Source organism: Larus michahellis, chromosome 8 (genome assembly GCF_964199755.1).
Source record: "Larus michahellis chromosome 8, bLarMic1.1, whole genome shotgun sequence".
NCBI lineage: Eukaryota > Metazoa > Chordata > Aves > Charadriiformes > Laridae > Larus > Larus michahellis.
The window spans coordinates 4046814-4060436 of record NC_133903.1 but is presented as its reverse complement, the minus strand read 5'-3'; the positions used below and the strand labels follow the sequence as shown (position 1 = coordinate 4060436).

General features: G+C 40.5%; 1 protein-coding gene across 4 annotated transcripts in view; it reads right to left on the bottom strand.

The window, feature by feature from the left end:
* The window catches only part of SDK1 (sidekick cell adhesion molecule 1), a 405671-nt gene that overhangs the window by 150181 nt on the left and 241867 nt on the right, over positions 1 to 13623 (bottom strand). For all 4 annotated transcript variants that reach the window (XM_074596464.1, XM_074596462.1, XM_074596465.1 and 1 more), the window contains exons 7-8: positions 3490 to 3601; positions 2344 to 2534 (exon numbers count right to left, since the gene is read on the bottom strand). In XM_074596464.1, coding sequence (XP_074452565.1) covers positions 2344 to 2534; positions 3490 to 3601 — 303 coding nt within the window. The remainder of the gene's footprint in view (positions 1 to 2343; positions 2535 to 3489; positions 3602 to 13623) is intronic.

The following is a 13623-nucleotide window of genomic DNA, read 5'->3' as shown; positions in this document are numbered from 1 at the left end:
TTCGTACTTAGTTTCGCTGCCTTCTAATAAAGCTCTTGTCACCATCTGAGCCCACGCTCAAGTTGTGTGACTTCTATTAGCTAGGAAAAGCAAGGACTGACGTATTTGTAAAAAAGCTTTGATTACTTCAGTATTTGTTTCATCTTTGATGCACCTTTTTATCACTACCTCTATTTTATCTGTTAATAGCAAAATATTTTTCTCCATTAATCCACGAAAGCTCTCATTACCATACTATTGAGGGTCTGCATTTGATTTATCCCAATCATTTTGAAAACGAACCTCTTCTATTACCACAATTTCCTTTCCCTGTTAGTCAAGACGGCTTATTAAGTCCACACTGTGTTATTCTCCCAAGAAGTGCAGCTCATTACCAGGCCACCATCAACACGTACGCGCTACAAATAATTTTATGCATGCAAATGGCCAAGCATACTTGATCCTCTGCAAATGCTACTCCAACAGACTACGAGGGAAACACCGCAAAAATCCTTCGGTTTGAATCTTGTCTGCACTTTCCTCCTAGAACCAGTCCCTTGACTAATTAAAAAATGGCCAGATCTATCCAAGAGTGCTAAGGCTGAATAGAAGTTATGCATTAACTACTAATCCTTTGATTTGGCTTCCTGTTTAGAATGAGAGATCCATCCTGCAGCTCATGAAACTCATAAATAAAGAAATCTATCAGGCTTTGCTGACACATTGAGTAAACACCTGCAACTGAAGTGTCTTGTTCCATCAGAAGGAAATAAAAGTAATTGGTAACCAATTTGTTTCTGCTTTCTTTCATCTGCTTGTTCTTATCTACAGGCCTTTTCATAACTTCATTCCCTGACAGCCCCCTAAAACTGGATAAGAAATAAATAAAACATTTAAAAATAAGAGAGCAGATAAGCTACTAAAGAAAGGCAGCACTGCTGGTTTAATGTGATTCCCCAATGATTGTTTCTCAGTTTTATTGTAACTGTATTTAAGAACCTTCTACGTTAACGGAGAGGCTGCTTTAAGTGTCGCATTAGGCTGGATCTGACAGCATAGCAGCAAAGTTAAACTAGTTACAATAAAATCTTATGAATAAGGAAGAGTTTAAACCAAACCCATAAATAAGTTAAATCCGTCTCTGCTCCTTAAAGGCAAGGGAAGCCGCGAGGTAATAATTCTGAGAAACAGAGCACAAAGAAAGAGACTGGAACCAAACTTCATCCAGCAGGTAATAAATATAATAGAGACACAGTGCTACAAATGAACCTGGAGCACAGCTTTGCAGAGAGAAGGGCTGTTTCCCCATTTAGCATGAACCGCTATAAATTGCTTTAGTAGAATACAGACCATACAGCAGAGTCTTTAAAATCGTATTTTCAGAAGGCTAGAAGAGTGTAGAGAATGGTGTGCCGAATCCCCTCTGCAATGCACTACCGAAATGCGTGTGCATGAATTCCGATCGACGCCGAGGCTTGTACCATTGCCAGAGCAATAACCTCTCCAGGACACTCTCACAGTTATTATGGGACTATTACATAAAAGCCAGACTTGGCACAATCAGCTCTGCCTCACAGCACCTAAATGTCTCTGTTCTAAAACTTCCCTGATATTCTGAAAGTCCTAAAAAACTCGAGACAATTTTGTGTTATTACATCTGGATACGGCACGCACAGGCACTACCATCTCCACACGGCAACCTCCTTGCTGCAGCGGAACCCCGCGCAGAGACGATGGTGGAAACATGGAGTGAACGGGCACCGATGCCCCTTTAGGAAGAATAAATCCAAAGTTTCCCTTGGAGTCGAAGGTCTAGCACGTGCTGCCGGTTTAAACGGCATTTTCTTCTCCCTTTTGTTACCTCAGTAATGATATCTGCCTGCCTGCGCACTCAGGAACGTCCTTGGCCCCCTGACTGGCACCCGCAACAGACAACGTGCAGAAGTGCTCCTAAAAGGCTTCTTTCGGAAATACAGGCACTTGACATATTAAAACTAGATGTAAGCAAGCTGGGAGTTAATCAGGATTTAATGCGTCTAAAAGCCAAGATGTGGAAGCTGCCCAATAAGGATTTTACTACTATATTTCCCCAACTTCTGATTAAATGTATAGTTTCACAGGGGATTCAGAATCACATCAGTGTTTAAAAAAAAAACATAAAAAAATCTATTTGATGAATTTATATTCATGGGAAAGAACAGCTGAATTAATTTGGAAGATAACCCTCCTTCATCTCCTTTGTTCTGTTCTCCGAAGAAAGGTTCAAATGTAAGGTCAATGAAATATTAAAATATCAATTTTATTTCCTATTATACCTCGGTCCAGAGCCTGTTTTACTAAAAAACACATTGCCTTGAGAATTACCCATTATAGAAAGGAAGGCTTTCGCTCTTGCCGGCTCCTCCGTGCTGTCTCTCAGTTTCGCTTCGCAGAAATACATCCCCACATCAGCGGAGGTTGGGTTGGTGATTGTGAGCCGTCTCCCAAAACTGCTGATGCCACTGGTTATTTTTACTCCATTTCTCTTCCAGGTCATGCTTAGCCGCTCCAGAGGTCTGCCGAGGTTTAAAAACAGAACCACAACAAAAATACAACAATAAAACATATATATTAGAGAACAGCCTTGTTGGCAGTTAGATCCAGCTTATAAAACTTTAAGTTTTGCTCTATCCCGACATTTGCTGTTAAGCAGTAAATGCGTACATAACTTCTACGCAGCAAGACTGCAGACTACTCAAGTGGCATTACGCAAGTACAGCTAATTCATACAGCAATAGAACTTAAGTGCTAATAATTTGATTTCTCTAAGCAAAAGGAGTAAATAGTGCTATGGGAATCAGCTGCACGGGAAGTGCTTTCATTATAACTCAATTACAAAAACAATATTAGCCATATCAAGAACATCTCTGCCCTCAGAGAGGAAGGTGAATCAGTTGGTCGTCTTCTCATCCAAGGACCTCAACTATTCACTTCCACTGGAATTCAATGCTATTCAAGGCCAACTAGATGCAAGCGCAGGAGGAATGCTGTGAACTCTGGATGATGGTGCCTTACGAACAGTTGAGCGATAATCACTGTAAAATGAGAGCATCTGTAATAAATTACTTCGTAGGAGATCCTCCCTAATTTATTCACTAGGAAGCACAGGCTGTTCAACAATATCACCTTTCATGTCAGTAGGCAGGACAGCTGAAATATTATTAACCCTTAGCACAACTTTCTCCTTATAATGTCCGCTGGTTGAACACCACTATACCCTTCCTTGCTGTGGGAGTAACAGGTGGGAGAGTAACTCTGCCTCTATCGGTATTTGGCCAGAAAAATCAATAGGTTTAATCCAGTAATGTTGGACAAACAAGATTATTCGTGAGGTTACTCTGAAGAGCAAGCTACACGCCGCATTCTGCTTCAATCATTAAAATAATAAAAATAATGAAAATAACTTCCTATGTCCTTCTCAGTAGAGGACAGTGCATTAAAATTAATTCCTTATAACCCCGCTGCTTTTACCTTGCGTTGGCCACACACTCCAGCGTGATCTCGCCGCTCCCCGCTACGACGCTGGTGTTCTGGGGGGGGATGACGATGACGGGAGCCACGGTGTCGGACGGGTCTGTGGCACCTGCGGGGGCAGAAGAAAACCTTGTGAAGACTCTGTACATCTACAAACAGCGAGGACGGACGCGTTCCAGGCGAAGGATCTCACCAAGCGACACAGCTGCAAGTTTCACTCTTCAACCTCACCGTGGATTTTAATCTCCTCATTAAGGGGAGATCTTCGGCAAGCCCATTTTCGATGGCTTTCATTATACTGTACAAACACACTGTTCCAACATACTCGGCCCGGATCATTCACAACACGGAACTCACAGGAACTGCTCCCAGATGGAGCGCAGGGGCCACTCTCAAACAGAGAGCAAATAAATTAAGCATCCTAAAGGTTTTCTATTGTTGAGCACTTTTATTTTTCTCAAACACTCTGCTGACTTATATTTTTAAGACCTTTTCATGTTTTGTTTAATCTTCCCACTTCCACACCATTTCAAAAGAGTCTGCCAATACTCGTGTTAGTTCTTTAAAAAGATTTTACACACTGGGGAACAAATATAAAATTAACAAAGCAGCATATCACAGCAACTTCAATCCCTTTTTCTTATCAGGAAAGTAAATAACCCAAATCTGCTACTCTTTTGTGAGGCATCATACTGTAAATAATTTAGCTTATGCAACAGTCAGCAGACACTAAAAAAATGGCAAAAAGGCCGCTTGTAAATTTTCTCTGTATACATTTAGTAAGCGAATTAAAATACCCATGTATTCATAGGTACTTTGCTTCAAGCAATTCATTTGGGAAAGAAAAATTAGCTATTTTTTAGCTTGAATAACAGAGTAATAAAATTTTCTAAAGACACAGAATCCAATAAAGGAATTATAGGGAAAAGTAATGAAAATAAAACTAAACTGATGCAAAAGCAAGCCAGTTCATCAAATGTTTTCTGCAGAGGAGACTAACCCCCGCTTATTAAGCAGAAAGGGAAACTGGCAAGTGCAAGGTCTGAACCCTGACGTTCTCTTTTAAGACAATTCCCTAAAGAACAGAAAATGAACCGAAGATTCTTTGCTTGTCTCATACCCAGCACGCCCAAAGCCATTTGACATTCGATTTCACTTATTGGATGGACAAAGTTTTTGGTAACACTGCTCAGAAAGTTCACAATGTTCACAGATTTCTGAATAGGGAATGATAAAATTTTTACCGTTTGACATTTTTGTAATTGATAGCAAATAGCGTACTGTGGGAGACAAAAGCATGCAGCATAATTTTAATATTTAACAATACCATGTGCACATCTGAATAAATTCAAGCATCCAAGAATAGTACTTAAGGAAGTGGTAAGCACATCTTTACTTCTTCCCATAAATATGCTCTGTTGACCTGACACAGCAAACATATGCAACTCGTGTGGGACCTCAAAACCCAAGCTTTTAGTGGATTTTACTTCTGCTCAACAACATTCCTGGAAATATGATGCTACCAGGTAGGAAATGTACTTTCTAAGAAGATTTCCATGGTAGTCTCATAGGTATTCATGGCAGGAATTTTCCAGCTAATAGTTAAAAAAATAGAAAAGAAGTGGCCATCAGATTAGTAGCTTGTTGCTGATGAGCAGAAATAGCCTCAGCGTTACCGCTCACCACTGCTTCTGTGCAAGATGAAGGTTTGCAACAGTAAATGCTAAAAGATCAACACACAAGTTACTAATTTGGCAATAATCATTTCTTTTCTCCATCTGGAAAAGAGGAAAACCACTTGTTCAGCTTATCAGCTCCCCTGAAGAAAGGCTCGAGCCCACTAAAACCAGCCGAAGAACAGAAGGCAGCTTTGCTGTAACCTCCAGGAGTTCACCCTACGCGAATGGCTCTTTGTGCGTGGAGCAGATAAGCGGGGGAAGGAAAAGTGCACCTTGATCTGCCTGCGACCAGGAAAACGTAAGAATTTTTTGACTTTATTACTAACCGTAACAAGAACATAAACACAGAAAGTGCTTATTTTTATTTCATACCGTCCCTGAAACAAAGCTATTAAAAGCAGGCTGCTGATAAAGATTTTGAGTGGGGGAACTAATACAGATGTGATACAGAGGGCTCAGCAAAGCGGTCAGGGCTCGGATTCTAAGTCAAATCCCTGCAAAGGTCAGCTGCAGATATAACAAGCATGTGTAGTAAACAACAACGTTTCAAAGTATTATCTATTTCATATCCAAAGACAGCTTAAGTTTCCCTTTGCAGCACAAAGAAACCACTTGCCATAATTCGCTCTGGCCCTGATCCTGCCAAATAAAACTCAACAAAGACATTCCCTTGGTTCCTTTTGCAGGGTGTAGTTTGCAGCTTTGCTTTGTGGCTCCTCAAAATATCAAAGGAGGAATTTAGTTTTCTTTTTGAGCAAAAAATCTCAATAGGGCTGTAACGTGGGACCTGCGTGTCCACCCCATCCCTTCAGAACTTCACCCTTTGGTAAGAAACCCACAGGCTGGAGTGTCAGAGTAGCCAGGCTCCTAATTTAGGTAAGGAGTAACCCTGTGATTTTGTTCTGATGATGTGATGCAACAAATCAGACTTCAGTCTGGCTGTGGAAGGTAGAGAGCTATTCAAACAATTGCATAATGAAAAACTACCCAGACTTTCCAAGTTTCTAATCCCACCTGTCAATAAAGCCACTCCATCCCTCTCCTACCTCCTAGCGCAGTACGCTGACGTGATTTTACTTGACTGGTGCTACGCTAAACTGCAATGGAGAATGTCATTGTTAGTAAACAGATATTATCTTTGAAAATCCTTTGTAGAAAACAATTGATTTTTATTTTTTTTTCTTCTTTTCACTGTTCCATTTTTACTTCATCAGACTTTTTCTTGTCCCAGTTTTCTAGGCATCCGCTGTTGCCTTCTGGCTTTTCACCACCTCTTCCTTCCCTGCCCCCCTCCCTCAGGCAGCTTCTCCGCATTCGTCACTGGACATTTCCCCTCCCTGCCACCCCATGGTCCCTATAGATGTTTCACATTGTTTAAGGACTGCTCAATTTCCCATGTATCCTTTGTTTCAATGACTGAGCTTCGCTTTCCCCGATGCTCATCCACTAGTAGGAAATATTTATAAAAGACACTGACATGGGAGGGCAATACAAATGCATACAACAGTTACAGCGAGATGAATTTGCTAAGAGGGAACCACTGTTCCCACCCGTATTCTATCTTTTCTGAAAGAAAAGAACCCCTCCTTTCAGCTGAGAAAGTGAAGCAACATTAGGTGAAAACACGGACCCCAGACCTGTAGCCAAGGGACACCAGGAGCTGCAGAGACAAGGCTGAACGGCACTGAAGAACACTTAAGGGACGTGCTTTTAATCTGATGCTAGTCTTAAGTGGATGACCGGACAGAAGGACTGCCACAAGCAAGAGTCCTAACCTAAACAGAGAGTCTTCTCCAAAAAAGAGCGCGCTCTGCTTTATTTCACATTGTGTCTATTTTAGCCACAGCACCCACAATATTTCCAGTCTTCCCAGTGCTTCTAAACCTTCTCATCAGACACTGCCTTCATTATTATCAGTGTCTACTTGACGAGCATAATAACACCAAAGGCTCTGGCGCACAAGTGGAGGGAGCTTATCTTGCAGCTGTTTTGGTGGTTCCCAACCCCAGCTGCTCATGAAGTACTTGGTGAACTGCTTCCATTTACCACCCAAAATATTAAGGTAAATCGGCACAAGTATTATTTTTCCATTTTAGACTTTTTTTTTTTTTAAAAAAAAAGAGGAAATAAAAAAAGAGCCAAGAATTTAGAAAAAAGAAAGAACATGGAAAGGAAAAGATCTTGGGTTTTTCTGTCCTCTAAACATAAACTCTCCAGACTGTGGCATTCAAGGATCTGGCAATTCTGCACAGAGATATATCGAGGGAAGAGAGAAAGAGTGAACACCTCTTGCACAGTCTATTTGTTTTTATCACCAGTGGCCGTACATATGACTGCACAAGGCTGGTCTTGGGTCACACTGCTCTTCCCCCTTCCCTCCTGCCCTCTGACCAAGAATGAAACCTGTCCCAAGTGGTCTATAACACTAATTGTTTAATACTGATGAGCTGTAGAATTTTTAACCTGTTATTTAAATAGAATAAGTATGTAGACTGCCCTATCATCTCTGAAAAGACAGTGTTTTTTATCTCTCTACATATATTGCTATGTAAGGTACAGGGAATTTTAAATATTATAATTTACAGCTTATAAAGATCACAGACTGTATCAAAGCCACTTGGGTGCTTAATTTTCCCAACAGAGATGAAATCTCACTCAGGCCATATGACTGAAGATACAAAAGGTGCTTTCCCCTTCAGAAATGTATAAACGTTACGTTCTTTCCCAGATTTTACATTATGGCATGCAAAGTTTATCTATATCTGTGTTTGTGGTACAGAATATTAAGAGTTTTACTTCAATGGATGCTCAAATTCATCTTGGAGAGATACAGTGCAAACCAGCCTTAATAAAATGTGAGAGAAAGCGTTTATCTCTTCAAAAGAAGTAATAGCTTGAGTTCAGGCTTGAGAAAAATGACAAGCCTTATTTTTGAGGCTTGCTTATAGGTCCCAACCCTTAAATGTCTTCAGAGACACTTACCACAACCAGGCGACCACGAGCAGGAGGAGGGAGGATTGCCTAAAGAGTCACCCAGATCACCCTGGTTTCCTTAATACGGGGTAGAGCCTGGCACGCGCTGTTGACTGCGAGTCTTCCCTACCCTTAGCGTTAGTTCCTGCTGCAATTACTTCTCCCTGTCCCGTTTGCAGTCAAGGAGGAATCCCACAGGAATCAGTATCCAAAAACGGAATTACTTCTTCACATTATGAAATTTGTCTATGGGAGAAAAACACTTCACAGAAAGGATCACCAGCACGCTACCCTCAAGCTAATGGAGAAACCGAATATTTGAACAAAACTTCGAAACCATTTATAAGTTTTCCTGGGAGAAAAAGATTAGAAAACCTTCACCATAAACTTCCTACAGACTTTCAGACTTGCACAGTATGCAGAAATACTTTCGCAATTACTATGCAGGACACGTGCAAAGCTTCATAGTACCGAATTATGGATACCTATATTAGAAAAAAGCAGAATAGGAGACAAGAGTCCAATATAAATAGCAAAAATATTACAGATAAATAGTTCAACATAATGGCATCAAGAATGTGCAATCTCTGCCTATGTAACACGGAATATGAGAAAAGAGGAGAAATGACAATGACACCGCACCTCAAGATTGCTTGAGGGGAAAAAAAACCCAACAAAACAACCCACAACCTTCCAAGTTACAAACTAATGGAATACATTTCACTTTTTTCAGGTACAACCTGGAGATGGTTTGGATTATGAACCCGTAATGGATTAATGCCCCTTGCCATTACAAGATGCACAACAGGAATTGGATCCTGATCAATAATAGATTAATTTCCCTTCCCCTGTGCAGTACAAGATGCACAACAGGAATTGGAACCTGATCAACGGGCGAGCAAACGCTGACAACCACCTGCGGGCACGAGAGAGCAGCATTATGCAAATAATGGGAAAAAGAAAAAAAAGAAGCTTATTTCTCAGTCATAAAACTCTACCCTAAAACATTGCCTGTCTATTTGTTCCCTACATATCAGAATGATGATTAACAGGCTATACAACAAAAAAGCGTCAAGATAATAGTTACAACTTCATTTTTTCAGTTTTATTGTGGCAAGGACTTTATTTGTTTTCAAGAAAAGGGAAATACGTGGTGTTGCTGTGCACTCCTGTGCACTGTACAGATCTCTAGATGTAAAGAAAAATAACAGAGACTTTCCTGGGAGGATTCTTGGTCACATTTGTTTAGTTTGATGAATAACATTAAAACTCCAGATGGAGTTTGAGTCAAAAATATGTATTTATAAAATAATTAGCAATCTAATGGTACAGAGCTGGTGTATGAAGAATAATGACTTTTCACTACCTGAGGATATCTGAAGATTCCTTGAACGTGTACATATTAACATAATTTCTGATCTTGAACCTTTGAGAAACTAGACTTTACACTCAAAAAAGTAAATAAGTAACAAAACAAAATCTTAGCTTTGCGGATCAAATTCACAGTGAAAATGGCCTAGTTGTTTGAATCAATCACAGCAAGTGGATTCTTATATATACAGTCCTTGTCTTCATCTCGACATCAGACATCGTGACATATGAATAAAACACCAGACATGAAAAAGGTTTACAAAACACAATACAAGCAGAACAAGTGAATGATCTAGGTCATTTACACTTCGGGACTCAGTACACTCTGTCAACGTGACTGAGCTTTGCCTGCATCAGATCAAACACATGACTCACTCCCACCGCAAGTCAAGTCAACAAAAAAAAGCCAAACAAAAATAAGTGGATAAAAAACAAAACAAAACAAAACAACAGAATAAAATACAGCAAGTAGATCACAAATAAAATACCCAGTGTACAAGGGGGGAGATACGGTAAAGAGAAGCAATTACAAAAGATTTCATCAAGAACTGTTGAGGAAGCCTTTCATAAACGAATCTTGGCTGAATCGCCCCTGTCCTAAAGCAGTGCCTGAGAACCTGCCCTCCTTCCATTTCCACCCACCCCTCCCGGGCCCGTGGGGGATGCCGTATACGTTACAACACCACTCCTGATGCATTTCACTTTGAAAAATAAAATTACCCAAAGAAACTAGCCTACAAAATGTGTGATTTACCCAGACCAGCTTGCAATTCTGCAAGCAGTTCAAAATGCACTTAACTTCGGGCACTCGCTGGTCGGTTTGAAGAGAGTGAAAATGGTCACGTTCCTGGTTTAAGTAAATATATATTACAGAAGTGGAGCTTTAAAGGAGAAAATGTGAAAAATACATTAATTATGCAAAATGTTGGCAAGGAGATATTTACGTGTATGGAGCTTCCTGCTAACTGTGTGTGAAGCAGAGGACCAGAAACACATCCTGGGCCAGTTCCCTCTCTCCGACATCCCGTCCTGCAATCCTGAATGCATACATTTGTACATACATACGTACCTCTCTGAATGTAGTGGGGCCTGGGGTAAAAATGCTGAGTTTTTTTATCTCCACTTTTCTTGTTGGAAAGTTTCCTAGTGCTTTGTTGCTCAACCCCTTAAAAACACTCCTAATTTCCAGCTTAAATGTATTCATGGCCAATGTACCCCATTTGTTCCTCTGCCAAAGCTGTCCCTTTGCTTAAAGAGCTGTTTTCTCCCTCTGTGATGTTTACATCCTAAAGCATTTACAGAAAACTAGCGTACTCCTTCACAGTCTTAATTTTACTTAGCTAAACAAGCCAAACTTTTCTTGTCTGACAAGTTTGAAAGGATTCACTGAAGTATATACAAACAAAAGAATAGGAGCAAGGGTAGAAAAAAAAAGCTAGCATCACGCTATAAATGTTTCCAAACATTTAAACAAATAACAGCTGCGTTTGTAACAGCTTTTTTCCCCCTTTGTAAGGACTTCCACACAGACTGCAAGAGCTGCTAGTTCTAGCCCTAGTGAAAGATTAAAGGAGAGCTCAACTCTATCCACAGGATGATTTATACCCTTTTCTGTGTAGATACTACAGCAAAGAGGAGCTTTATATATTTTAGTAGATAAAACAGAGCCTAAAATACAGGTTGAGAAGCTCCTAAAACCTTGTAGAGAGTTTTTAGGGTCTGCTCCTGGGCATAATGAGAGACAGAGGCCTAAATATGGTTGATTTACAAACAGAAAATGTATTTCTGTAAATAACACGTACTGCAGCGCCCAAGGAGAGGCACCGTGGCCGGGGTGGTCCACGGCGACCCAGTCCCTCCAGCTTGTCTCTCACCAGTTCTGGTCCATAAACTGGGTCAAGGATGGCAGATCTGGCTTTTTCCCCAGTTTTGCCCTTTTTCTACAGCCATTAAGTGCAGGTGACCCAGCAATTGCTGTTTGGGGGTGAGCCCTCCACAAAACAGCCTTTTTCCTCCGCTCTTCTACGACCCGAGGTCGACAAACCCACTTTATATTTCTCCAGAAATAAATTTCTACTGTTGTCCCATGTAGTTTTAAGGAAATTAAGCCACTGCTTAGTTACACAAGGCCCCTGTGATGATTCAGCAGCTAAATTCAAATGCAGACCAAATTTCTGCTCCAACACTCTGCAATTCCCTTCTCACAGCTCCTCGTGCAAAAAGAGCAATTTGGAAGTTCAGTCTCTGTCACTGACCCGACCTTCCCCCATGCACAGTGAGGGGTTTCTTTCTGCCTAGAACCTTATCATCCAGCACATCATTAGAGCTTTTAACATGAAAAAAAATATATAGCCTCGAGCTATCCTAGCTAAAGAACACTCAGGTGGCTTTTCAATTCACCAGATAGCTTTAATATCGGCTATATAAGTGGATAGAGTGTGTAATCTTATTCAACAGCAGTTAAAAGAGGGGGAAAAAAAAATATCCGCGGTCGGGCAGTGGATCCATTAGCCCCAGCGTCAGCTCCACAGCGATGCGAGAGGCGGCAGGTAGAGCAGTGGCGAGCGGCGCCTCCGCCGCCAGCATCCGAACCTTTGGGGTTTTAGCGATATAACCCAAAACACGCCTACCTTTAAAAAAGATTCTGAAATAACTCACCAGTGGAAATGATTTTGAAGAGGCTATATATTTTTTTGCGATGTATTTTAGTGCATGGTAAGAGAAGCGTCCTTTTAAATATAAACAGGGGCGTACTCAGGAGAGGGAAACAGGTTGGGGTTTCATGGATTTCTGCAGCAGACGGCAAGAGTCGCCTTCTCTGGAGGACAAAAGGGAACTTTTAACGTCTTACAGCCTTGGCGCTTCACGTATCTGGATATTTACTGCTTGCTTTCTTAATAAAGGTAAATTAAGTTAATAAACCACACACCAGCAATTGGATGTTAAATAAACCAGAACTGTCAGTTAATCATAACGTCCAGAAATGCAAAATTCAGTGGTGAGACAAGAGCCGAGAGAAGAAATGAAGGAGGAAAGCTGAGCTGGGGACGCGGCCGTGCCACACAAATCAGAGAACTGCGGCTATTTCAGACACTGCAGCTCTCACCAGCAGACTCTGGCTTATTGTCAAGCAGCAGGAAAGAAAGAGAAATGGGAGACAATAAAATGCTGCCGTCTATTTTCAACTATATCTTCATACGTGGCATCATTGTTTTTTTTTAATAAATCCGTGTCTTAACTCCTTACTTTGGCACAAATAAAATGACACAACTAACAATCTATTTGCTGCTTCTCCTACTTGTAACAAGTTTAAACGCTCTTAACACTCATCTACTTAGAAATGAAAGGGTGGAAGCCAAAAAAAAAAAGAAAAAAGAAAGAAAAAGAGACATTCTCATCTATCCTTCACCAGACTTAATAAAGAAAAGCATCTCCAGTGACTTTGGGGGAAATTATAATTTATTTTATGACAACAATAATTGAAGCACTATTTTCACAGGGAAGCTTTAAGATTAAATATGCTCTGTAGAGCATAAAACAAATACGTACAATTGATCACATGTGACTTTCTAAAATCTATTTCTTTGTAGCATCTTTTTAAATGAAGCTGCTGTTGTGGCGCAGTCCACTGGAAGCAGACGCTTGCACATATATACTGATCATCTGACAAATGGTCCTGCTAGAAGCTAAAATTAATACTAAATTTCAGTTGGGCTCTAAGTTTAAAAAAAATTGTGGTTTTCTAGCATCAACTTCGATTTGGGAGAATGCTGTTGGATACCTGTCAAATACATGAAAAATAATAAATATTATTGGATTTTAGAGCGTTCTTTATGCCTGGATACCTACTGTACCTGGCTGCTTGTTTAAAAATCTTTGAACTTCCCAAAAGATTAAAAAAAAGAATTTAAGCCTCTCCTCACTGAGAGTAAGCAAAAGACAAATCTGAAAGCGTTCCACGGATCTGAAAGTGTTCCACAGTTGACTTATCCTTCAGAATGAAAGGAAGGGCTTCTGTGTCACAGGCGTTTGGTGCCAGCAAACGTGTAAGGCCACCAACTCAGCCATCATTATCTAAAAAGCGTACTCAAGAGACGCTCTGTTAAAG